Source organism: Aythya marila, assembly GCF_965140915.1.
Source record: "Aythya marila genome assembly, chromosome: 28".
NCBI lineage: Eukaryota > Metazoa > Chordata > Aves > Anseriformes > Anatidae > Aythya > Aythya marila.
The window spans coordinates 86,207-108,887 of record NC_139069.1 but is presented as its reverse complement, the minus strand read 5'-3'; the positions used below and the strand labels follow the sequence as shown (position 1 = coordinate 108,887).

At 66.5% G+C, this 22,681-nt stretch overlaps 5 protein-coding genes across 5 annotated transcripts; 3 read left to right on the top strand and 2 right to left on the bottom strand.

Moving 5' to 3' along the window:
- Positions 1-14: 14 nt before the first annotated feature.
- Positions 15-6,274, top strand: MAZ (MYC associated zinc finger protein). Its single transcript, XM_082780375.1, has 6 exons — positions 15-713; positions 1,842-2,559; positions 3,990-4,053; positions 4,457-4,628; positions 5,428-5,652; positions 6,100-6,274. Exons 1-5 carry the CDS (start codon positions 161-163, stop codon positions 5,643-5,645), a joined length of 1,725 nt encoding a protein of 574 aa, XP_082636501.1. The 5' UTR covers positions 15-160; the 3' UTR covers positions 5,646-5,652; positions 6,100-6,274.
- A 785-nt stretch (positions 6,275-7,059) lies between these two features.
- INO80E (INO80 complex subunit E) lies at positions 7,060-9,252 on the bottom strand. Its single transcript, XM_082780343.1, has 7 exons — positions 9,119-9,252; positions 8,499-8,569; positions 8,322-8,374; positions 8,123-8,192; positions 7,965-8,037; positions 7,677-7,775; positions 7,060-7,319 (listed from the first exon to the last, which is right to left on the bottom strand). Exons 1-7 carry the CDS (start codon positions 9,221-9,223, stop codon positions 7,089-7,091), a joined length of 702 nt encoding a protein of 233 aa, XP_082636469.1. The 5' UTR covers positions 9,224-9,252; the 3' UTR covers positions 7,060-7,088.
- Positions 9,253-9,564: 312 nt separating this feature from the next.
- PAGR1 (PAXIP1 associated glutamate rich protein 1) lies at positions 9,565-11,083 on the bottom strand. The gene is made up of 3 exons (XM_082780594.1): positions 10,611-11,083; positions 10,176-10,258; positions 9,565-10,088 (listed from the first exon to the last, which is right to left on the bottom strand). The coding sequence occupies exons 1-3, from the start codon at positions 11,042-11,044 to the stop codon at positions 9,859-9,861; spliced, it is 747 nt and encodes a 248-aa protein (XP_082636720.1). The 5' UTR covers positions 11,045-11,083; the 3' UTR covers positions 9,565-9,858.
- An 875-nt stretch (positions 11,084-11,958) lies between these two features.
- TAOK2 (TAO kinase 2) lies at positions 11,959-21,428 on the top strand. Its single transcript, XM_082780368.1, has 14 exons — positions 11,959-12,283; positions 13,041-13,165; positions 13,743-13,814; positions 14,275-14,376; positions 14,629-14,674; positions 14,914-15,010; positions 15,420-15,533; positions 16,058-16,149; positions 16,241-16,334; positions 16,772-16,853; positions 17,480-17,590; positions 17,767-17,970; positions 18,070-18,186; positions 18,516-21,428. Exons 2-14 carry the CDS (start codon positions 13,055-13,057, stop codon positions 19,506-19,508), a joined length of 2,235 nt encoding a protein of 744 aa, XP_082636494.1. The 5' UTR covers positions 11,959-12,283; positions 13,041-13,054; the 3' UTR covers positions 19,509-21,428.
- Positions 21,429-21,702: 274 nt separating this feature from the next.
- Positions 21,703-22,573, top strand: CDIPT (CDP-diacylglycerol--inositol 3-phosphatidyltransferase; the record flags this gene model as incomplete). The annotated part of the gene is made up of 2 exons (XM_082780402.1): positions 21,703-21,873; positions 22,365-22,573. The coding sequence occupies exons 1-2, from the start codon at positions 21,819-21,821 to the stop codon at positions 22,571-22,573; spliced, it is 264 nt and encodes an 87-aa protein (XP_082636528.1). The 5' UTR covers positions 21,703-21,818.
- Between the last annotated feature and the right edge of the window lie 108 nt (positions 22,574-22,681).

Below are 22,681 nucleotides of genomic sequence, written 5' to 3'. Positions count from 1 at the left end.
GGCCCGCTTTCGCGCCTCACCCCGGGGGCAGCCAATCGGCGCGCTGCCCGCCCGCCCGTCGCCATGGCAACCGCGCGGCCTGCCCTGCTCCCTCCCTCCCGCCTTCCCGCTCCGTCTCCATGGCAACCGTGCGGCCTCCCCCTCCCTCCCCGTCGTCTCCATGGCAACCGCGCTCCCCCTGAGAGGGGCCTGCGCCCCCCGCCCCGATAAAACCCCCAAAACCCCCGAATTCTCCCCAAAACCCCGCACCCCACCCACACCCCCGGGATCCCCCCGCACCTCCCCGAGCCCCCCAGACCCCCCCGACCCCCCCGGGGCCCTTTTGGAGGCCGCGGCGTTGGCGGGCGGCGCTGCCGGCGAGCCCCGGGCCGTACCAAGCGGCTGGGGGGGTGTGGGGGGAGGAGCGGAGGGGAGGGGAGGGGGCGGGGGTGGGGGTGGGGGGGGGCTGTCGTCACGGCGCCCCCCGCCCCAATGGTGCCGGCCGGGCCCGCGGGGGGCGGCGCCGCCGCCGCCATTTTGTGCGCGGGGGCCCCGGCGGCGGGCGGCGGGAGGGGGCCGCGAGGGGCGGGGGCGCGGCGGGCGGCGGCGGCCAATCAGCGGCGGGCGGGGCGGGGCCGGAGCCAATCAGCGGCGGCGCGCGCCGCGCCCGCTCCCCCCGCCCCTCCCGCCCGAGCGCCATGGACGCGGGCAGCTGGAGCAGCTTCATCTTCCAGGTCAGGCCCCGCCCACCGCCCGGAGGGGGCGGAGCTTGGAGGGGGCGGGGCTTGTGAGGGGCGGGGCGGGGCCCGGAGGGGGGGGGGCGGGGGTTTTGTTCCCCCCCCCGCGCCGGGCGGGGCTTGGGGAGGGGGGAGGGGCTTGGGGAGGAGGGGCGGGGCTTAGCGGAGAGGGGTTTGTGGAGGGGGCGGGGCGTGGGCGGGGCCTGAGGGTGGGTGGGGCTTTAGGTGTGGGCGGGGCTTCGTGGGCGGGGCTTGTGGGTGGGGTCTGGTGGGCGGGGCTTAGGGGGGCGGGGCCACGAGGAGGGAGGGGTTTGGTGAAAGGGGCGGGGCTATGCAGAGGGGTGTGGAGCCGGTGAGGGGGCGGGGCTTGTCGCGGAGGGGGCGGGGCCTCGCGGCGGGGGTGCGGGAGCAGCGAGGGGCGGGGCATAGGGGTGTGGGCGGGGCTTCGCGGAGGGGGTGGGGCTTTGTCTAGGGGCCTGTGGCCGCGGGGAGGGGGCGTGGTTAATCGCAAGGGGCGGGGCTTCGCGTTGTGGGACCGGGCGCCGAGGGGGCGTGGCTTCATGGGAGGGGGCGGGGCTTCACGGAATGGGCGGGGCTTCACCCCGGGGTGCGTGTCTATGGAGAGGGGACCATCCCCGGGGGAGGGGGCGTGGCCACAACGTGGGGGCGTGGTCAACGGAAGGGGGCGTGGTTCCACTGTGCAGGCGTGGCTTTTCACCGAGGGGCGTGGCTTACAGGAGGGGGCGTGGTTTCTCATGGGCTGCCTATGGAGGGGGAGCAGGGAGGGGGCTGTCTCTAGGGAGGGGGCGTGGCTACAAGGAGGGGCGTGGCTATACGGAACAGGGCGCGGTTTATCGTAAGGGGGCGTGGCCTCGCTTAAAGGGCGTGGCTTCCTACAGGGCTGCATGTCCGGGGGGGGGGGCATTGTCCCAGTGTTGGGGGGTCTGTAATGAGGGGCGTGGCTAAACAGAAGGGGGCGTGGCTATATGAAGGGGCGTGGCTTTGTAAAGGGGGCGTGTCCCCATGCCGGGAGGGGCGTGGCCTGACTCTCCCCCCCCCTCTCTTTCTCCTCTCCCCCCCCTTTCTCCCCTCTTCCCCCCCTCCCTCCCCTCTCCCCCCCCCCAGGCCGCCGCCCCCCCCCCCCCGCCCCCCCCTCGGCCCCCCCCGCGCCCCCTCCCCCCCCTCCCGCCCCTCTCCCGCCCCCCCCCCCGGGCCCCGAGGCGCTGCCGGTGGAGCTGCTCCCGGTGCTGGGCCCCGACGCCCCCCCCCCGGGCACCACCGTGGACCCGGCCGCCCTCAAGCCCCCCCCGCCCGCCCCGGAGCCCCCCGGCGCCCCCCAGGCCTCCCCGCAGAACCCCCCCCAGGCCCCGCAGAGCGCCCCCAGCCCCGCGGCCGCCCCCCGCAAGTCGAAGAGCAAAGGCCCCTACATCTGCGCGCTGTGCGCCAAGGAGTTCAAGAACGGCTACAACCTGCGGCGCCACGAGGCCACGCACGCCCCCGGCCGCGCCGCCGCCCCCCGCGCCGTGCCCACCATGGTGCCCCTCAGCCTGCTCAGCGTGGCCGGCCTGGACGCGGCCGGGGGCGGCGGCGGCGGAGGAGGAGGCGGCGGCGGCGCCAAGCGGGCGAGGAAGAGCCACGCGTGCGAGATGTGCGGCAAGGCGTTCCGCGACGTGTACCACCTGAAGCGCCACAAGCTGTCGCACTCGGACGAGAAGCCCTTCCAGTGCCCCGTGTGCCAGCAGCGCTTCAAGCGCAAGGACCGCATGAGCTACCACGTGCGCTGCCACGAGGGCGCCGTGCACAAGCCCTACGTCTGCAGCCACTGCGGGAAGAGCTTCTCGCGGTACGGCCCCGCGTCGGCCCGGTTCTGGCTTGTTTAGCATCGTATTGACCCACTTCCGTCCCGGTTTGCCTTGTATTGACCCGATTTTGTCCTGTTTTTCATCATATTGACCCGGTTCTGTCTTGTTTCGCCTCATAATGACCCACGTCCGTCCTGTTTTGTCTTGTATTGACCTGGTTCTGTCCTGTTTTGCCTCGTATTGACCCACTTCCATCCTGTTTTGCATCATATTGACCCATTTCTGCCGTGTTTTGCCTTGTATTGACCCAGTTCCATCCTGTTTTGCATCATATTGACCCATTTCTGCTTCATTTTGCCTCATATTGACCCGGTTTTGTCTTGTTTTACCTCATATTGACCCGATTCTGTCTTGTTTTGCCCCGAATCGGCTCGGTTCTGTCCTATTTTGCCTCATATCGGCCCGGTTCCATCCTGTTTTGCCTCAAATCAGCCTGGTTCTGTCCTGCTTTGCCTCATAATGACCCATTTCTGTTGTGTTTTACCTCATATTGACCCATTTCTGCTTCATTTCACCTCATATTGACCCAGTTCTGCTTCATCTTGCCTCATATTGACCTGGTTCTGTCCCGTTTTGCCTCGTATTGACCCGGTTCTGTGCTGTCTTGCCTGATATTGACCTGGTTCTGCTTCATTTTGCCTCATATTGACCCGTTTCTGTGCTGCTTTATCTCATATTGACCCGTTTTTGTCCTGTTTTACCTCATACTGACCCATTTCTGCTTCATTTTGCCTCATGACTCGTTTCTGCTTCGTTTTGCCTCGTATTGACACGGTTCTGCCCCATTTCACCTCATATTGATCCATTTCTGCCCTGTTTTACCCCATATTGACGCAGTTCTGTCATTTTTTACCTCATATTGACCCAGTTCTGCTTCACTTTGCCTCATTTCTGCACCATTTCCCCTCAAACCTTCCCGTTTCTGTCCCATTTCACCTCATATCGACCCATTTCTGCCCCGTTTCACCTCGTATTAACCCATTTCTGCTCCATTTTCACAGAATCACACAATCACACAATTGTAGAATTTTATTTTGCCTCATGTTGACCCATTTCTGTCCCATTTCACCCCATTTTCCCCAACTTTCCCCTGATTTCCCCCATTCCCCCCCCGCTTTTCCATTTTGATGCCTATCTCCCCCTAATTTCCCCCATTTCCCTCCATTTTTCCGTGTTTTGATGCCAATTTCCCTCAATTTCCCCTTCTTTTCCTCCAATTTCCCCCCCTTTTCCCTGATTTCCCCCATTTTTCTCCATTTTGACCCTAATTTCCCCATATTTTCCCCCACTTTGTCCTGTTTCTCCCCCAGTTTCCCCCGTTGTGACCTCAATTTCCCCATATTTTCCCCAATATCCCCCCGATTTCCCTGTTTTCCCCAAATCCCCCGTTCTCACCCCGTTTCTCCCGCAGCCCCGACCACCTCAACAGCCACGTGCGCCAGGTGCACTCCACGGAGCGGCCCTTCAAGTGCGAGGTACGGCCCCAAAACCGCTCCAAACGGCCCCAAACGGCCCCAAAACCACCACAAATGGCCCCACACAGCCCCAAAATGTCCCTGAATGTCCCTGAACGGCCCCCAAACCACCCCAAACAGCCCTCAAATGGCCCCAAAATGGCCTCACATGGCCCCACAGCCCTGCCCCATGCCCCAGCCCCAGCGCCCAGCCCCATACCACGACCCTATAGGTCCCCCCCATCCCTCTAGGTCCCCCCCCATCCCTATAGGTCCCCCCCCATCCCTATAGGTCCCCCCATCCCTCTAGGTCCCCCCCCATCCCTATAGGTCCCCCCCCATCCCTATAGGTCCCCCCATCCCTATAGGTCCCCCCCATCCCTATAGGGTCACCCCAGCCCCCCCCATCCCCATGTCCCCCCAGACGTGCGAGGCCGCGTTCGCCACCAAGGACCGTCTGCGTGCGCACGCGGTGCGGCACGAGGAGAAGGTGCCGTGCCACGTCTGCGGGAAGATGCTCAGCGCCGCCTACATCGCCGACCACATGAAGGTGCACGGCCAGGGGCCCAGCCACGTCTGTGCGCTCTGCAACAAAGGTGGGCGGGGCTAGACAAAGGGGGCGGGGCTAAACGGGGTGGGCGGGGCTAGGGGCGGGGCTATGGAGATGAGTTATGGGGCTGGGGAGGGGCTATGGGGGTGGTTATGGGGACAGGGCCCAGCCACGTGTGTGCGCTCTGCAACAAAGGTGGGCGGGGTTAGACAAAGGGGGAGGGGCTAAATGAGTGGGCGGGTTTAGGGGCGGGGCTTGGAAAAGGGGGTGGGGCTATGGAGATGGGTTATGGGGCAGGGGGTGGGGTTAAGGGGCTAGGGGCCCAGCCATGTCTGTGTGCTCTGCAACAAAGGTGGGCGGGGCTAAAAAAAGGGGGCGGGGCTATGGGCTGGGGGTGGGCCTGCCCCAGCCATGCCCGTGCTCTCTGTAACAAAGGTGGGCGGGGCTAAACGGAGGGGGCGGGGCTATGGCCATGGGGTGTGGTTCTAAGGCTGGGGGCGGGGCTCAGCCCCGCCTCTGGGGGCTGGGACAGAGGTGGGAGGGGTCTGGGTTTCTCCGCCCCCTCTCCTGGGGCTCCACCCTCTTCCCTGGGGCTCCGCCCCTCCCTGCCAGCCCCCAAATCCCCTCCAAGCCCCCCCCAATCCCCTCATAGCCCCCCCATTTCCCCCCCAACCCCTCGATAAGGCCCCAGTGCTCCCCAATCCCCCCCTAATCCCCCCCTACCCCCTCATAATGCCCCCAAGTCCCCCCCACACCCCTTCTAACCCCCCAAATCCCCCTGTTACCCCCTGAAACCCCCCTAAATCCCCCCCAATAACCCCCCCGCCCCTCCAATTGCCCCCCAGGGTTCACCACGGCCGCCTACCTGCGTGTGCACGCGGTGAAGGACCACGGGGCGGCGGCCCCCCGCGCGGAGCGCCTGCAGTGCCGGCTGTGTGGGGTGAGCTGCAAGACCCCCGCCCAGCTCAGCGGCCACCTCCAGACCCACGCCCCGCCCCCCGCCACGCCCCCCAACCCCCCCGGCACCCCCGACGGCGCCCAGGCCCCGCCCCCGCTGCGCTGAGACACAGGTGGGAGGGGCGGGGACAAGGGAGGGGGCGGGGCTAAGGGAGGGGCAGGGGTTAAGGGAGTGGGCGATGATAGAGGGAGGGGGGAGGGGCTACGGGAGGGGGCAGGGCTAAAGGGGGAGGAGCTACAGGGAGAGGGGTGGGGCTAAGTGGAGGGGGTGGGATAGAGGGAGGGGGCGGGGCTTAGGTGGGCGGGGTTAAAGGGAGGGGGTGGGGCTAAAGGGATGGGTGGGGATAGGGAGGGGTCTTAGGTGGCAGGGCTAAAGGGAGAGGGGTGGGGCTTGGGACAGGGGGCGGGGCTGAGGGAGGGACCAATGGAAAGGGGGCAGGGCTTACAGAAAGGGGCGTGGTTATGGGGAGGGGGTGGAGCTTCAGCTCAGGGCTCGTTTTGGGGGTGTGGTCACAGTGATGTCTGACCCCATTGGTCTGCTCTGACTCCACCCCGTCCAGGTCTGGCTCCACCCAGCAGCGGCCCCGCGGGATCTGCGCAGGGGGCGGGGCGCGGGCGGAGGCCCCGCCCCCAGCCCCTCCCTTTCCTCTCAGCCCCGCCCCCTCCCCGGCCCCGCCCCCCGGGGCTTTGTTCGGCGCCGCGGGAACCAATAAAAACCCGAGTGGCGCAACCCGGCCACGCCCCGGAAGTGACGTTTGTGGGGGAGTGGGCAGAGTTCGGCTTCGCGGCAGCGAGGGGTGGGGGCGTGGTCACGGGAGGGGCTGTGACGTCATCGCGCCGGCAGATTCAGCGGTGGTGGGCGGGGCCTCGCGGTCACGTGATGGCATGCACAGCACGTGAAAGCCCCGCACGTGGCCCCGCCCCCCTGGGGCCCCTCCCAGGCTCCAAAAAGCCCCGAAACGGCCCCAAAATCGCCCCGCGACCCCCCCAGCCTGTTGGAACCCCCCCAAGGCCCCCGGATCTTCTCAGGGAGCGCCCTGAGACCCCCCCAACGCCCCCAAAATCCCCGATAATCCCCGATAATCCCTGATAGCCCCCCATAATGCCCCCAATTTCCCCCCATAATCCTCCCAAATCCCCCCTTAGCCCCCTAAATCCCCCCCAAATCCCCTTGGGCCCTCCGAAATTACCCCAAATCTCCTCACAGACCACCTCTAACCCCCCATAACCCCCCTCTATGTCCATTTAGCCCACCTTGAACCCCCGTAGAACCCCCATAAGCACCCGTACCCCCCCAAACCCCCCCATACCCCATATAACCCCCCAAAAGACCCCCCCAGATCCCCTTAACCCCCTAAATCCCCCCCATAACCCCCTTGTACCCCCACATGACCCCCAAAATCCCAATTTACTCCACCTTTAACCCCCCCCAACCCCCCCCAAGCCCCCCATCCCCCCTCCCACCCCCCCATCCCCCTCCCCAGGCCCATCTCATTTTTTTGTTTTTGTTTTTTGTTTTTTTGTTTTTTTTTTGGGGGGGGGCAGCCGTTTATTGCCCGTCGGGGATGTCGATGACGAGCTCGTCGTCGCCGTCCAGCCCGTCGGCCTCGTCGCCGCTGCCCTCGCTCAGGAGGCGCCGCGGGACCGTGCTGGGCACCGGGGGGGGCGCGGGCGGGGGTGGCGCTGGGGGGGGCAGCGAGGGGGGGGGCACCCCCGAAAGAGGGACCCCCCCCCCGCCCGACACCACCCCCCGGAAGGGCAGCGAGGGGGCGGCGGGGAGCTGGGGGGGGGACACGAGTTTGGGGTCAGGCAACACAATTTAGGGACCCCCGTTTTAGGGTGACCCCCCCCTTTTAGGGACCACACCACTATTTTTGGGCCCCCCTCCACCATATTTGCGCTCCCTCCCCCCCCTTTCCCCCTTTAGGCCCCCCCCCATACTTTAAGACCCCCCCCCAATATTTTGGGCTCCCTCCCTTTATTTTTAGGGCCCCCCCTCCCCCAAAATTTTGCCTCCTCCCCCCCATTTTTGGTCTGTTCCCCCCATTTCAGCCCCTCCCCTATTTTTAGCACCTCCCTCCCCTATTTCAGGCCCATTTTTGGGTCCCCCCCATAATTTTACCCCCCCCCCCCTTACCTGCAGGCGCCGCCCCCCCTTGGCCCTGCGGGCGGGGCCCCCCCGCGGGGGAGGGGCGAGGTACTCGGCCGGGAAGGGGCTGTAGGGGGGGGAGCCCAGCTGGGGAGGGGGTCGGGTCAGGGGCGGGGCCTCCACAAGCCACGCCCCCAACCCCACCAAAGGGGGCGGGGCCTCCAGATGGCCACACCCCCCAGGTCCAAAGGGTCAGTGGGGAGCTGGATCTGGGGGTGTGGCCACACGTTGGCCACGCCCACTCGGGACATGGCCTTAAGGGGGCGGGGCACTCACCGAGCTCAGGTAGGGAGTGGGCGGGGCCAGGCTGGGTGGGGGTGAGGCTCCGCCCCCTGTGGGGCTGCGCTTCCTGTGGGGGCGGGGCAAGGGGTGAGGCTGTGGACGCCATGTTGGGTGCTGGCACAGCCAATGGCAGCCGGCCCCACCCCCTTTACCTTTTAAGGGGAGGCTCCGCCCCCTTTGGCCCCTCCCCATCGGTGTCGGAGGAAGCAGTGGCCTCAGAGTCTGGGGGAGGGGAAGTGACATCAGATGATGTGTGATGTCACGGGGAGTGACGTCATGCGCTGTGATGTCACGAGGGTGTGATGTCATTGGGCGTGACATCACGGGGGGCGTGGCCTCGCGGTCCCCTACCTGAGGAGTCGTCGTCCACCTGCTCGTACTGCAGCAGCCGGTCCAGGAGGTAGCTGGGGGGGATTTGGGGGGGGTTAGGAGCATTTTGGGGTCCCTGGGTTGGATTTTGGGGGGGTTTAGAGGGATTTTAGGTTCTCTGGAGGTGCTCGGGGGGCATTTTGGGGTCCCCCCCCTCACCTCTTGTCCCGGGACACCCGGAGCAGCCTCCGCTGGGCCCTGCGCAGCTCCTCCTGGAAGCACTCCTGCTCCTGGGGGCGTTCGTTAGGGTTAATTAACCCCTCCTTAGCTAATCAATGCAATTAAGCACCCCCCCAGTCTAATTAAAGCCCCCCCACTGTCAATTAACTCCCCCATCCCGGGTCAAATCAGTTCCCCCCTGGGCTAATCAAGGCCCCCCCATGTCAATTAAGCCCCCCACCAGCTAATTAACACACCCTTCCATTTAATTAAGCCCTCCCCAATTAATTAAGCCCATCTTCCCATTAATTAACCCCCCATGGGGCCAATTAATACCCCCCCGTTCAATTAAGACCCTCCCCCCGGGTCAATTAAGACCCCCTCCCACTAACTAGCCACCCCCCCCGTCTAATTAAGGACCACTTCAGCTAATAAATGCCTCCCCCACGGCTAATTAAGGTCTCTTCTTGTTAATTAAGCCCCCTCCCGATCTAATTACCCGCCCCAGGCCCATTTCAGGCCCCCCCCAGCCCATTTAAGCCCCCCCCCGGCCCAGTTAGGCCCCCCCCGGTTAATTACCCCCCCCCCGTTCTAATTAATGCCCTAATTCCCCCCCTCACGTAGAGCAGCAGCTTCAGGCGCCGTTTCAGGGCCCGGTACCGCCTCCGGTAGCCGCCGCCCGCCCCCCCCCCGCCGCCGGGCTCGGCCTCGGCCGCGCCGTTCATCCCCGGCCGGCCCCCCCCAACATGGCGGCTCCCGGCATGCCCCGCGCCCGCCGCCAACCTCCCATTGGTGCCCGCCCACCTGCCCAGAGTCCCGCCCCTCGCTTTTCCGGTCCCGGTGTAGCCCCGCCCCTCTCGCTCCTCATTGGTTCCCGCTCCTCGCCCCGCCCCTCAAGCGCCATTGGCTCGCGCTTTCCCCCTCGCCCCGCCCACCAGCGGCGGTGACGTCAAAGGGACGAGGAGGGGAGGGGCTGGGGGGGGCTTTGGGGGACTTTTGGGGTCCTTGGGGGGGTCACCCCAGCACCGCCCCCCCCCCCAATAAATAACCACACGTCGCCGACTGCTTTTTGGGTCCAAACGCTGCCTTTTGGGGTCCAAAAGCTGCATTTTGGGGCAAAAGATTGCATTTTGGGGTCCAATCGCTGCAGTTTTGGGTCCAAGCACCATCTTTTTGGGTTGAAACGCCGCAATTTTGGGTCGAAACGCTGCACTTTTGTGTCCAAATGCTGAATTTTGAGGTTGAAATGCTGCAGTTTTGAGTCCATACATGTCCAAACGCTGCCTTTTGTGTCCAAACGCCGCACTTTTGGGTCGAAACCCTGCACTTTTGGTTCCGACCCCCCCTTTTCCCCCTCCCCTCACTTCCTCTGGCGCAGCAGCAGCCCAGTTCCAGTCCCGGTGGTCCCGGCGGGGGGGGGGCTGTCCCTTTGGCTGGGGGGGGTCCCGGCCGGGGTCGCCCCCCCCGTGGCCCCCCCCTCGGGGGTCGCCCCCCCCCTGAGGAGCTGCTCCTCCAGGCGCCGGTGCCGCTGCAGATCCGACAGGACCTTGTCCAGCCGAGCCTCGCGCCGCCGCCGCCGCCCCCCCGCACCTAAAGGGGGGGATGGGGGGGTCAGCGGCACCCTTGGGTGCTTCTCCCCTCCCCCCTTCACCCCCTGACCTCCCCCCTGGGACTCACCCGGGGGGCGGCGCCGCTCCAGGAGCCCCCCCTCGGGGGCCGGGGGCTCGTCCTCGAAGTCGAACTCGGTCGGGGGGGGCGGCCTGGGGGGGTAATTAACACCAATTAACCCCCAATTAACCCCCCCGGTAATTAAGCTCTTAATTAACCCCCCTTAATTACCTCCCAGCCCCAATTAGCCTCCAATTAGCCCCCGTTACCCCGATTACCCCCCAATTAGCCCCCCCACTAATTGCCCCTCCTCATTTCTCCTCCTCCCCCACCCCAATTACCCCCCCAATTAGCCCCTCTCCCACCCCATAACCCCCCTAATTACCCTACTTAGCCCCTCCCCCACCCCAATTACCCCCCAATTAGCCCCTCCCCCACCCCATAACCCCCTAATTACCCTAATTAGCTCCTCCCCCACCCCAATTACCCCCCTCCCCCCCTCACCTCTCCTCCTCCTCGCCCCCTCCCTCCCCCTCCCCCCCTCCCCCCCCGCCGCCTTCCTCCCCCTCCCCCTCCCCCGCCCCTCCCCCCGCGGGGGGCGGGGCGGGGGCGGGGCTTGGCGCGCGGCGGGGGCGGGGCGGGGCGCTGAGAGGGGGCGGGGCCGCGCGGCGCGCGAGGAGCTCGAAGAGGCGCCGGATGTCGGCGGGGGGCGGGGCCCAGGCCTCGGCCCCGCCCCCCGCCTCCAGCTCCGCGTCGCTGCAGCCCGCGCCCCACTCCTCTTCCTCCTCCTCCTCCTCCTCCTCCTCCTCCTCGCCTTCCTCCCCTTCCTCCTCTTCCTCCGCCGCCGCCGCCGCCGCCGGGGACGGGGCCGGGGCCGCCGGGGAGCCCCCGGGGACCGAGGGGGCAGCGGGGGAAGGGGGAGAGCTGGGCGCCGCCATCTTGGGAAAGGGAGGGGAAGGGCGGCGCCATCTTGGGGCGGGGCCGGATGTGGGGAGGGGTCGGGGAGGGCGCCATCTTGGGGTACGGAGGGAATGTTACACAGCGCGGCGCCATCTTGGAAGGGAGACATAAGCTGGGGCTGTGGCGCCATCTTGGTGTACGGAAGACACATTCGGGAGGCCGCCGCCATCTTGGGAGGGTGCCCTAAGGGGGGCGCCATGTTGGAGCACGGCCGCCGTCATGGGAAGGCCGCGGCTGCCTTGGGAGGGCTGGGGACACCATTTTGGGAAGGGCGACCCCTCTGTCCTGGGCTAGCCGCTGTTATCCTGGGGAAGGAAAAGCTCTTTTGGCATTAGGACACCATTTGGGGATAGGCGCAGCCTTCCTGGGGCAGGAGCCATTATTCTGGGGGCACAGACTCGATTTTGAGCTGGGGGGCGCCATCTTGGGGAGGGCGCCGCCATTTTGGGGCCTGCGGGGAACTCAGGGGGCCGCCATCTTGGGAGCCCGCAGCCCCTCCCCTCCCCTTTTTCCCTTTCTCCCTTCCCCTCCCCTTTCCCTCTACCCCTCCCCTCCCTTCTGTCCCCCCCATCGCCCCCCGCCGCCATTTTGCCCCCCCCCACCGAGGCTCCCGCCGCCGCTCTGCGCATGCGCGCGATCCCGAGGGGGGTGTGGCCTGGGCTCCGCTGAGGCGTTACCATGGAGACCGCGGCGCCCTTCCCGCGCCCGGCCCCGAGGGGGCGTGTCGCAGCGCTGAGGCGTTGTTATGGAGACCGCAGCGTGCCCCTCGGTTACCATGGCGACCGGGGTGGTTCCCAGGCAGCGTCGCCCAATGAGAATCCGCACCCCGTTCACCGCGCCCAATCCCCGCCCTCCCTCCTCCAGCAACCAATAGCGCCTCTCTCCTCCTCCACCCCGCCCCCCCATTGGCCGCCCCCTTCCCGCCCTCTTCTCCACGACGCATGCGCAGTGCGCGCGGGGCCGGCCGGGCCGTGAGGCGCCGGCGCCATCTTGGAGCCGGGGCGGCGGCGGCGGAGCGGGACCGGGACGGGGCCGGGGCCGCCCCCAGCCCCCAGCCCCCAGCCCCCGGCGGCCGCCATGGCCCCGGCCGAGCCCTGAGGCCCCCCCGGGCCCCCCCCCGAGGCGCCCCCGCAGCCGCAGCCCGGGGGGGTCCCGGGGCGAGGGGGAGGGGGGCGGGGGGGGGAAGCCCCCGGCCGCTGAGGGAGCCCGAGCCGGCGGTGAGGGGCGGGGCCTCGGGGGCGGGGGGCGGGGCTTGAGGGGAGGGGGTGGGGCCTCGAGGGGGGAGGGGAGGGGTCTGAGGGGGGAGGGGAGGGCTGGGGGGCAATAAAGGGGCCGGGGGCGTCATTGGGGGCTATGGGGCGGGGTTAGGGGGTAATAAAGGGGCTGGGGGGCAATTATAGGGGCTGGGGGGCAGGGTTAGGGGGCAATACTGGGGTCTGTGGGGCAGTCTGTGGGGCATTATTGGGGCTGGGGGCCCTATAGGGGCTACAGGGCAGGTTTATGGTGTAATAAAGGGGCTGGGGGGCACCATTGGGGACCATGGGGCAGGGTTATGGGGTAATGTTGGGGTCTATGGGGCAATATTGGGGTCTGTGGGGCAATATGGGGGGCTATGGGGCAGCTTTGGGGCTGGGGGGCACCATTGGGGGCTATGGGGCATGGTTATGGGGTAATATTGGGGTCTATAGGGCAATACTGGGGTCTGTGGGGCAGGTTTGGGGCTGAGGGGCAGGGCTATGGGGCAGTATTGGGGCTGGGGGCCCTATGGGGGGCTATGGGGCAGGACTGGGGGGCAATAAAGGGCTGGGGGGCAGGGCTATAGGGCAATTATAGGGGCTGGAGATCAGTATTGGGGTCTATGGGGCAATATTGGGGCTATGGGCAAGGGCTGGGTGGCAATAAGGGGCTATGGGGCAGGTGGGGGGCTGGGGGGCGGGGCTCTGGAGCAGCCCCCCTGAGGCCCCGCCCCCTCAGGCCCCGCCCCCGCCATGCCCCGCCCCCGCGGCCCCGGGGCCGAGCTGTTCCTGCCCGAGGACCCCGAGCGCCTCTACGGGGACCTGCGCGAGGTCGGACACGGCAGCTTCGGAGCCGTCTACTGCGTGCGTCACTGCCCCAAAACCGCCCCGAATCGCCCCAAAACCGCCCCAGAACCACCTCACACGGCCCCAGAATGCCCCAAAATGCCTCAAAACGGCCCCAATTTGCCCCAAAATGCCACAAAATGACCCTAAAATGCTCCAAAACACCTGAAAACGGCCCCAAAACCAGCTCGAATGGACACAAAATGCCCCTAAATGGCCCCAAAATGCCCAAAACAGCCCCCAAAACACCTCAAATGGCCTGAGAATACCCTAAGCCACCTCACACGGCTCTAAAATAGTCCCAAATCACCCCAAAATGTGCATATTATGGCCTCAAACGCCCCCAAAATGCCACAAAACGGCCCGAAATCACCCCAAAACGGCCTCGAGTGGTCCCAGACAGCACCAAATGGCCCCAAAACCGATCCAAACCTCCCAAAATGGTCCTAAACCACCCCAAACTGACACAGAACGACCCCAAAATGGCCAAAAGGGGTCCCCAGTGCCCCTAAAACCACCCAAAATGTCCCCTAACGCACCCGGGGGTCCCCAAACACCCCCAGTGCCCCCCAACGCCCCCCCCCTGTCCCCACAGGCCCGCGACCGGCGCACGGCCGAGCTGGTGGCCATCAAGAAGATGGCCTACACTGGGAAACAGGCCAGCGAGGTGACTGGGGGGGACTGGGAGGGACTGGGGGCAACTGGGAGGGACTAGGGGGGGGGACTGAGAGGGACTGGGGGCAACTGGGAGGAACTGGGACGGACTGGGAGAGACACATGGGTGATTTGGGGGTGATTTGGAGGTTATTTTGTATTTTTGGGGGTTGTAATTGGGGGTAGTTGGGGGGTATTTGGGGTAATTTGGGGTGTATTGGGTGATTTGGGGGGTATTGGGAGGGATTTGGCGCGATTTGGGGTGAGGGAGTGATTTGAGGGGTATTTGGGGGTATTTGGGGGATTTTGGGGTGATTTGGGGGTATTTGGGCTGACTTTGGGGTGTTTTGTGGGGTATTTGGGGTTATTTTGTGGGTATTTTGGGTTATTTTGGGGGTATTTGGGGTGATTTTGGGGTGATTCGGGGTGATTTTGGGGTGATTTTGGGGTGATTTGGGCCCCCCGTTTTGCAGAAGTGGCAGGACATCGTGCGGGAGGTTCGGGTCCTGCAGCGCCTGCGGCACCCCAACACCGTCCAGTTCCGGGGCTGCTTCCTGCGGGGGCGCTGCGCATGGGTGAGGGGGGCACCTGGGGGGCGCCCCATAGCGTGTGGGGTGCCCCATAGGATGTGGGGCACCCCACAGCGGGGGGATGTGGGGCAGGAAAACCCCATAACACAGGGCTTGGGGGGCAGATGTGGGGCAGGGAGACCCCATGGGGGCACGGGGGGTGCCCCATAGCGGTGTTGGGCAGGTCCTGCTATGGGGCAGGCCCCGCTATGGGGCAGGGCCTTGTTATGGGGCAGGCCCTGACCCTTTTCCCCCCAGCTGGTGATGGAGTACTGCCTGGGCTCGGCCGCCGACCTGCTGGAGGGTGAGTGCGGGGCTGTGGGGCAGGGCTATGGGGCAGGGCTATGGGGTAGCAGGGTTATGGGACTGCTATGGGGCAGGGATATGGGAAGCAGCTCTATGGGGTGGTGCTATGGGGCACGCTATGGGGCAGGGCTATGGGGTGTCTCTATGGGACAGCAGGGCTGTGGGGTGGCTCTGTGGGGCGGCTATGGGTCAGCAGTGGGGCGCCCCCCACCCCGCTCACCCCCTGTCCCCCCCCAGCCCACCGGAAGCCGCTGCGGGAGGAGGAGCTGGCGGCCATCCTGCTGGGGGCGCTGCACGGCCTGGCCTACCTGCACGCGCACGGCATCATCCACAGGTACTGCCCCACAGCGCCCCATGGCTGCCCCATAGCTGCCCCATAGCTGCCCCACAGGTACCCCATAACTGCCCCATAGCCACCCCATAGTTACCTCGTAACTGCCCCATAACCACCCCATAACCACCCCATAACCACCCCATAACTGCCCCATAACCGCCCCCCCAGCCGCATATCCAACCCCCAACCCCACACCCAGCCCCAGACCCAATCCCCCAGCCCCACAGCGTGCCCCACAGCCCCACACCTTGCCCCAAAACCTACCCCACAGCTCCTCAGCCCCACACCCTGCCCCATACCCAATCCCTCAGCCCCATAGCCAGCCCCCCAACCCCACACCCGCCCCCCAGCCCCACCCCCTGCCCCACACCCAGCCCCACAGCCAGCCCCACAGCGTGTTGCCCCGCAGGGACGTGAAGGCAGCCAACATCCTGCTGGCAGCTCCGGGCCAGGTGAAGCTCGGCGACTTCGGCTCTGCCGCCGGCTCCTCCCCGGCAAACTCCTTCGTGGGGACCCCCTACTGGTACGGACACCGCCCCACTGCGCGGCCTGCCCCACTGCAGGGCCTGCCCCACAGAGAGACCTGCCCCATAACGCGTCTTCCGCCCCATAGAAAGGCTTAACGCACAACCCTGCCCCATAGAGGGTCTCTGTCCCATAAAAGGATTCTGCCCCATAGTGCTCCCCACCCCATAGCTTGCCCCATAGCGTGCCCCCTAGCCCCATAGTGTGCCCCCAGCAGCCCCCCCAGCCCCATAGCTTGCCCCATAGCATGCCCCCAACCCCTTAGCATGTCCCCCAGCCCCATAGCTTGCCCCATAGCGTGCCCCCCAGCCCCACATCCTGCACCCCAGCTTGCCCCCCAGCCCCATAGCATGCCCCATAGTGTCCCCCCCAGCCCCCCAGCTTGCCCCCCAGTACCCCCCCAACCCCATAGCATGCCCCCCATCATGTCTGGCAGCCCCATAGCTTGCCCCATAGTGTGCCCCACAGCCCCCCATCACCCCCCCCAGCCCCATAGCGTGCCCCACACCGTGCCCCCCCCAGGATGGCCCCCGAGGTGATCCTGGCGATGGAGGAGGGGCAGTACGACGGGCGGGCGGACGTCTGGTCGCTGGGCATCACCTGCATCGAGCTGGGTGCGTACGGGGGGGGGCCGGGGGCTTTTTGGGGAATGGGGGGGTCCTCGGGGGGCTGCCCCCTCATTAACCCCCCCTGTGCCCCCCCCAGCCGAGAGGAAGCCGCCGCTCTTCAACCTGAACGCGATGAGCGCCCTGTACCACATCGCACAGAGCCCCCCGCCCGCCCTGCAGCCCGGGAGATGGTGGGGGGGGGGAAATTTGGGGGGGGGGGCAACCCTAAATATAAAGGGGGGGGGCTGTTACACCAGGGAGGGGGGTAAATCCATGAGGGGGGGGACAAATCCACATGGGGGGGGGCTAAATCTAAGGGGAGAGGGGTAAAATCCACGGGGGGGGGCCCAAATTTGGGGAGGGGGACCCCAAATCCAAAAGGGGGGGGCAGATCCACCAGGGAGGGGGGCTAAATCCAAGGGGAGGGGGGTAAAATCCATGGGGGGGGGCCTAAGTCCAAAGGGGGGGGCCCAAATCCACATGGGGGGGTAAATCCATAAGGGAGGGGCCCTAAATCCATGGGAGGGGGCCCAAATCCATGGGAGGGGGCCCAAATCCATGGGACCCCCCCTCCAAGAACCCCCTGGGACCCCCAACCGTTCCCTCAACCCCCCCTTTCCCCCCCCAGGTCCCCCCCCCTGCACTCGTTCGTGGCTGCCTGCCTGCAGAAGGCCCCCCAGCAGCGCCCCCGCGCACAGCTCCTGCTGGCGGTGAGGGGGCGGGGCTGAAGGGGTGGGCGGGGCCAACGGGGTGGGCGTGGTCACATTGGGGGCAGGGCTACATGGGGTGGGGACAGGTGGGGAGGGGGCATGAGGGAAGGGAGGGTGGGGCTAGGGGGCGGGGCTAAAAGGGGGCGTGGTCACATGAGGGCGCGGTCAAATGGGGCATGGCCACGTGGGTGGGGGAGTAGGAAGGGGTGGGGAAAAGGGGCGGAGTCATGGGGGAGGGGGGTGTGGTCACAGGTGTGGTCACAAGGGGGGGCGTGGTCACTAGGCGGGGCTACGAGGGGCGGAGTCATGTGAGGGCGGGGCTTTGGAGTATGGGAGTAAGGGGGTAAGGCCAAGGTGGGGGTGGCCAGGGGCGGGGCTAAGGCAGGTGCTGACCCCGCCCCTTTTGCCCCCCTTTTTTCCCCCCGTTTTCTTTTCCTGCCCCATTCTGACCCCAATTCCCCCCCGTTTTACCCCAAACCCCTCCCAACCCCCCATAACCCTCCCAAAATCCGCCCCAACACCCCCCATTCCCCCCCATACCCCATAACCCTCCATGACCCCCCCGACCCCATTACCCCCCCCAAAACCCCCCCAAACCCACCCACTGACCCCCCTGCCCCCCCCAGCACCCCCTGGTGTCTCCCCCTCCCCCCCCCTCGGTGCTGCCCCGGCTGCTGCAGCTCCTGGAGCCCCCCCGGCGTCGCCCGGCATGGGGGGGGCACGGGAACAGCCCCCAGGTGAGACCCCATTGACTCCAGAGGGACCCCCAGAGACTCCACAGACCCCAGAGGGACCCCATAGGACCCCATAGAGCCCCCATAGCGCCCCACAGACCCCCTATGATGCCTCCCAGTGCCCCCCAGTCCCCTCCCAGTGCTCCCAGTCCCCTCCCTGTCCCTCCCCCTCACCCCAGTGCCCCCAGGAGTCTCCGGGTGACGGCAGCCTGGCCAGCCGCAGCAGCAGCACCACCAGTGCCACCAGTGCCACCAGTGCCACCAACGCCTCGGGGCTGGAGGATGAGGACGAGGACGAGGGGGAGGAGGAGGAGGAGGAGAAGGAGGGGGGTGAGGAAGGCTCCTGTCCCCCCCCCGACGGCTCCAGCAGCGAGGCCCCGGCCGTAAGTCAGGGGGCACTGGGGGGTCCCAGCCCCACATCTATGGGGCACTCCGAGGCTCCGCCCCCATTTCTCACCCCATTTTGGCCCTGCCCTTTTCAGGCCCCGCCCCCTGAGGAGCAGGAGCCCCGTGAGGAGGAGGAGCCACAGGAGGAGGGGGAGGAGCCTGAGCCCGGCCCCCTCCCGGAACCCCCCCAGCCCCACGGGGGCACCCGGCAGGTGGGCGTGGTCAAAAGGGGGCGGGGCCAACGGGGTGGGGTGGGGGCAGAGGGAGCGGGGTTAAAGGAGTGGGGGTAAATGGGGCGGGGCTTAAAGGGGCGGGGCTTAAAGGGGCGGGGTCAAGTGTGCCATGGGGGTGTGGTTAAATGGGGTGGGGTCAAATGGGGGTGGGGTTTGAGTGGGTGGAGCTTATAGGGGTGGGGTCAGGTGAAGGGGTGGAGCTTAAAGGGGCATGGCTGAAGTGGGAGGGAATTGAAATGGGCGTGGCTTAAGGGGGAGGGGCCTGTTTGTGGGCGTGGCCACCCCTAACCCCACCCCCTCTCTTACAGGAGGAGGAAGATGTGCCCCCCCTCCTGGCAGGGGCGGAGCCTCCCTTAGGGGCGGAGCCTGAGTTGGGGGCGGATCCTGCGCTGGGGGCGGAGCCTGCCTTGGGGGCGGAGCATCCCGCCGCAGGTGGGCGTGGCCTCCCCTGCTGGGCCGGCTGGGGAGGGGGCGGGGCCCTGCTGGGGGCGGGGCTGGCGCTGGCCCTGGCCCCCCCGGCCTTCCTCCCCCTCCCCCCCCTCCCCCTGCTCCTCCTCCTCCTCCTCCTCCTTTTGGGGCCCCTGCTGGGTCTGAGGCCCCCCCTGCCCCCCCGCCGCCCCCTCCCCGTGCCCCAAATCCCCCGTTTCTTCCCCCAAATCCTGCCCCCCCTGCACGTCCCCGCCCTGCTGCTGGCCTCGCGCCTCCTGGCCTCCCCCTGGCTCTTCCTGCCCCTCTACCTCCTGGTGGCCGCCTGCCGGGGCCGGGGGGGCCTTTTCGGGGCCCCCCCCCGATTCGGGGGTGCCCTTGGAGGCGGGGGGGGGCCCCGCGGGGGGGGGCTGCCCCACCGGGCCGCCCGCTGGTGGCTGCGGGCGCTGCTGCGCCTCCCCCGCCCGGTGTTCGGGGCGCTGCAGGGGCTGGGCCTGGCGTCGGAGCGGGGCCTGTTCCGCCTCTTCCCCAAGGCCAACAAACTGGGGGGGGGGTTCCGCTCGCGCCTGCCCGTCCCCCGCCACCCCCGGGCCCCCCCCCCAGTTTCTCCGCGCCCCCCCCGCCTCGTTTCGCTCCTCGCCCGCCTCTTTTTTTGGGCCCCCCCCCCCCTCCCCCTCGGCCTCCGCCGCCGCCTCGGCCTCCTGCGCCCCCCGCCCCCCCCCAGCCGCATCCCCCGCCTCGCCCCCCGCCCCCACCGCCGCCCCCCCAAATCTTCATCATCGTCATCATCATCATCATCATCCTCATCATCGTTGTCCCCCCACACACACTCCAGACCCCCCCCCCAGCCCCCCCCCAGGAGGCCCTGGAGGTGACGGAGGCCGCGGGGCCACACCAGGCCGTGGTCCCGGCAAGGAGGGGGGGGGCGCCCATTTTGGGGACAAAACGCCTGTTTTTGGGGACTGAGAGCCCCATTTTTGGGAACAAGACCCCACTATTTGGGGCCGGGACCCCTTTTTTGGGGTCCAACCCCCCCTTTTTGGGGCTAAAACGTCCCCATTTTGGGCCTAAGACCCCCAGTTTTCAGGCCAAGACTCCCCATTTGGGTGCTAAGACCACCCATTTTGGGGTAAAACCCCCCATTCTGGGGCTCACACCAACTTTTTGGGGTCAAAACTCCCCATTTTGGCGCTAAGACCCCCCTGTTTTGGGGCTAACACCAACCTTTTGGGGACAAAAACCCCCATTTTGGGGCCAAGACGCCCATTTGGGGGCCGGGGGCCTCCCTGTTTTGAGGCCGGGACTGCCGATTTTGGGTAAAAAACACTCACTTTGAGGCCAGAGACCCTCTTTTTGGGGCCAGGGACCCCCATTTTGAGGCGGAGAACCCCCTTTTGGGGTCGGGGGCCTTCCTTTTTTTGAGGCCGGGGACCTCCATTTTGAGGCCAGAACCCCTATTTCGGGAACCTCCCTGTTTTTGGGATGAAAAACCCCATTTTTGGGGCTGGGGACCCCCCATTTTGGGGTCAGACAACCCCCTTTTGGGGTCAAGCTCACTCCAATGGGGCCGGGCCCTCCCCTTTTTAGTGCCCCCCTTCCCCCCTTTGTACTGGGAGCCCCTTTTTTTATACTGGGACCCCCCCTTTGACCAGAGGCCCCCCCCAGTGGGGCCGAGGACCCCCTATTTATTGCCGCGGGGCCGCGTTTTGGGGCCGTTCCCCTCGGTTTTGGGTTCTTGATGACTTTCTTCACCCCCTGCTCCTCGTCTTGCTGCTCTGTCTGGCCGCCGGGGGGGGATTTGGGTGGTTTTGGGGCTCCCAAGGGGAATTTGGGTGGTTTTGGGGCTCCCTTGTAGGGATTTTGGTGGTTTCGAGGTTCCCCAGCGGGATCTTGGGGGTTTCAAGGCTTCCCTGCAGGGGGGCTGGGTGGTTTCGGGGCTCCTCCTGAAGAGATTGGTTGGTTTTGGGGCTCCTTTTTAGGGATTTTGGTGGTGTCAGGGCTCCCCATTGGGGATTTGGGCAGTTTCGAGGCTCCCCAGAGGAATCATGAGGGTTTGGGGTTTCCCTTGGGGGGGACTTTGGCTGTATCGAGGCTCTCCAGATGGACCATGGTAGTTTTGGGGCTGCCTTGGGGGAATTTGAGTGGTTTTGGGGCTCTCCAGGGGGGGATTTGGGCGGTTTCGGGGCTCCCCCGTAGAAGTTGTTGTTTCAAGGCTTCCCATGGGGGATTTGGGTGGTTTCAGAGCTCCCCCGGGGTAATTATGGCGGTTTCGAGGCTCCCCAGAGGGATTTTGGTGGTTTCAGGGCCTCCCATAGGGGAATTTGGGCGGTTTTGGGGCTCCCTTGTAGGGATTTTGGCAGTTTCAAGGCTCCCCTGGGGGGGGATTTTGGCAGTTTCGAGGCTCCCCAGAGGGACCATGGGGATTTTGGGGCTCCTTTTGGGGGAATTTGAGCGGTTTTGGGGCTCCCCAGGAAGGATTTTGGCGGTTTCAAGCCCCCCCTTGGGGGGGATTTTGGTGGTTTCAAGGCCCCCCCAGCCCCTCCCCCACACCCCTGCCAGGACCCGGCGGCCTGGGCGTGGCGCGGTGGGCGTGGCCAAGCACAGAAAAGCCCCGCCCTCCCGGCCACGCCCGGTTTGTGACGCAACGCGGGGGGGGGGGGGCGGAGCAGCGAGGCCTGGCGGCCATCTTGGGGCCTGCGGGCCCTCGGAGCGGCCTCCGCGGTTATAATTTAATTACCGGAGCGCTAATTAATTAATTATCTGTATTTTTATTAATTAAACGCTCGTTAATCACATCTCAGCTGCTCCCTAATTCATTCCGCGCCGCTTAATTAATGGCCTTCATTAATTAGCCGCACCCTAACTAGGCCGCTTCTTCTCCACCTTATTCCCTTGTTGCCATGGCAACAGCCCCGCCGCGCCCATTGGCCGCCGCGCGTCACGTGCCCGCGGCCGCGCCTTCCCGCCGCGCGCATGCGCGGGGCCTGCCGCCAGCACCCCGCGAGGAGGGATTGGGGGGAGAGGAGCGTTAGGCGCATGCGCAGGAAGGGCGGTGCGTGCTTCGCCGCCTGCGCGCATGCGCAGAACCCCGCACGCGTCCCCCCCCGCGGTGTGTTTGGTTCCGGCCGCTCTTAAAGGGGCCGCGGCGGCGTCGGACGCGACCACCGCGGGGGGCGGGGGGGGCCATGGCGGGCGGCGAGGGGAGCAGGAATGTCTTCCTGTTCGTGCCCAACATCATCGGTGAGCGGGGGCACTGGGAGGGCACTGGGAGGCACTGGGAGGGACTGGGAGCCGCTGGAAGGGGACTGGCGGGCCATGGGGGGGTACTGGGGATGCTGGGAGGGCGTTGGGGGGGATACTGGGGGTACTGGGAGGCACTGGGAGGACCGGGAGGGCACTGGGAGCTGCTGGGAGGGGACTGGGGGGCCATGGGGGGGCACTGGGGATACTGGGAGGGGCATTGGGAAGGGCATTGGGGATGCTGGGATGCACTGGGAGGAGCTGGGGATGCTGGGAGGGGCATCGGGGCTACTGGGAATATTGGGGAGTACTGGGGGGGCACTGGGAGGCGCTAGGGGGTCACTGGGGGACACTGGGAGATGCTGGGAAGTGCTGGGAGGGGCGCTGGGAGGCACTGGAAAGGCAGTGGGGGGGCACTGGGCATACTGGGAGGACACTGGGAGGACACTGGTTCGTTACTGGTGTGTCACTGGTGTCACTGGTGTCCCCAGGCTACGTGCGGGTGCTGCTGGCGGCCGCCGCCTTCGTGCTGATGCCGCGGGAGCCGGGCCCGGCGGCCGCCTGTTACCTGCTCAGCGCCCTCCTGGACGCCGTGGACGGGCTGGCAGCCAGGATGCTGGGGCAGGGTGGGCGGGGCCTGGGGGTGGGCGGGGCGTGGGGAGGGGGCGGGGCCTCGGGGGAGGGGGAGTGGTCTCCATAGGAGGCTCTGGGTCCTGTCCTAGATCGGGCAGGGTGGGCGTGGCCTCGGTGGGCGGAGCGTGGAAAGGGGGCGGGGCCTCGGGGAAGGGGGTGGGACCCCTCTATTCCA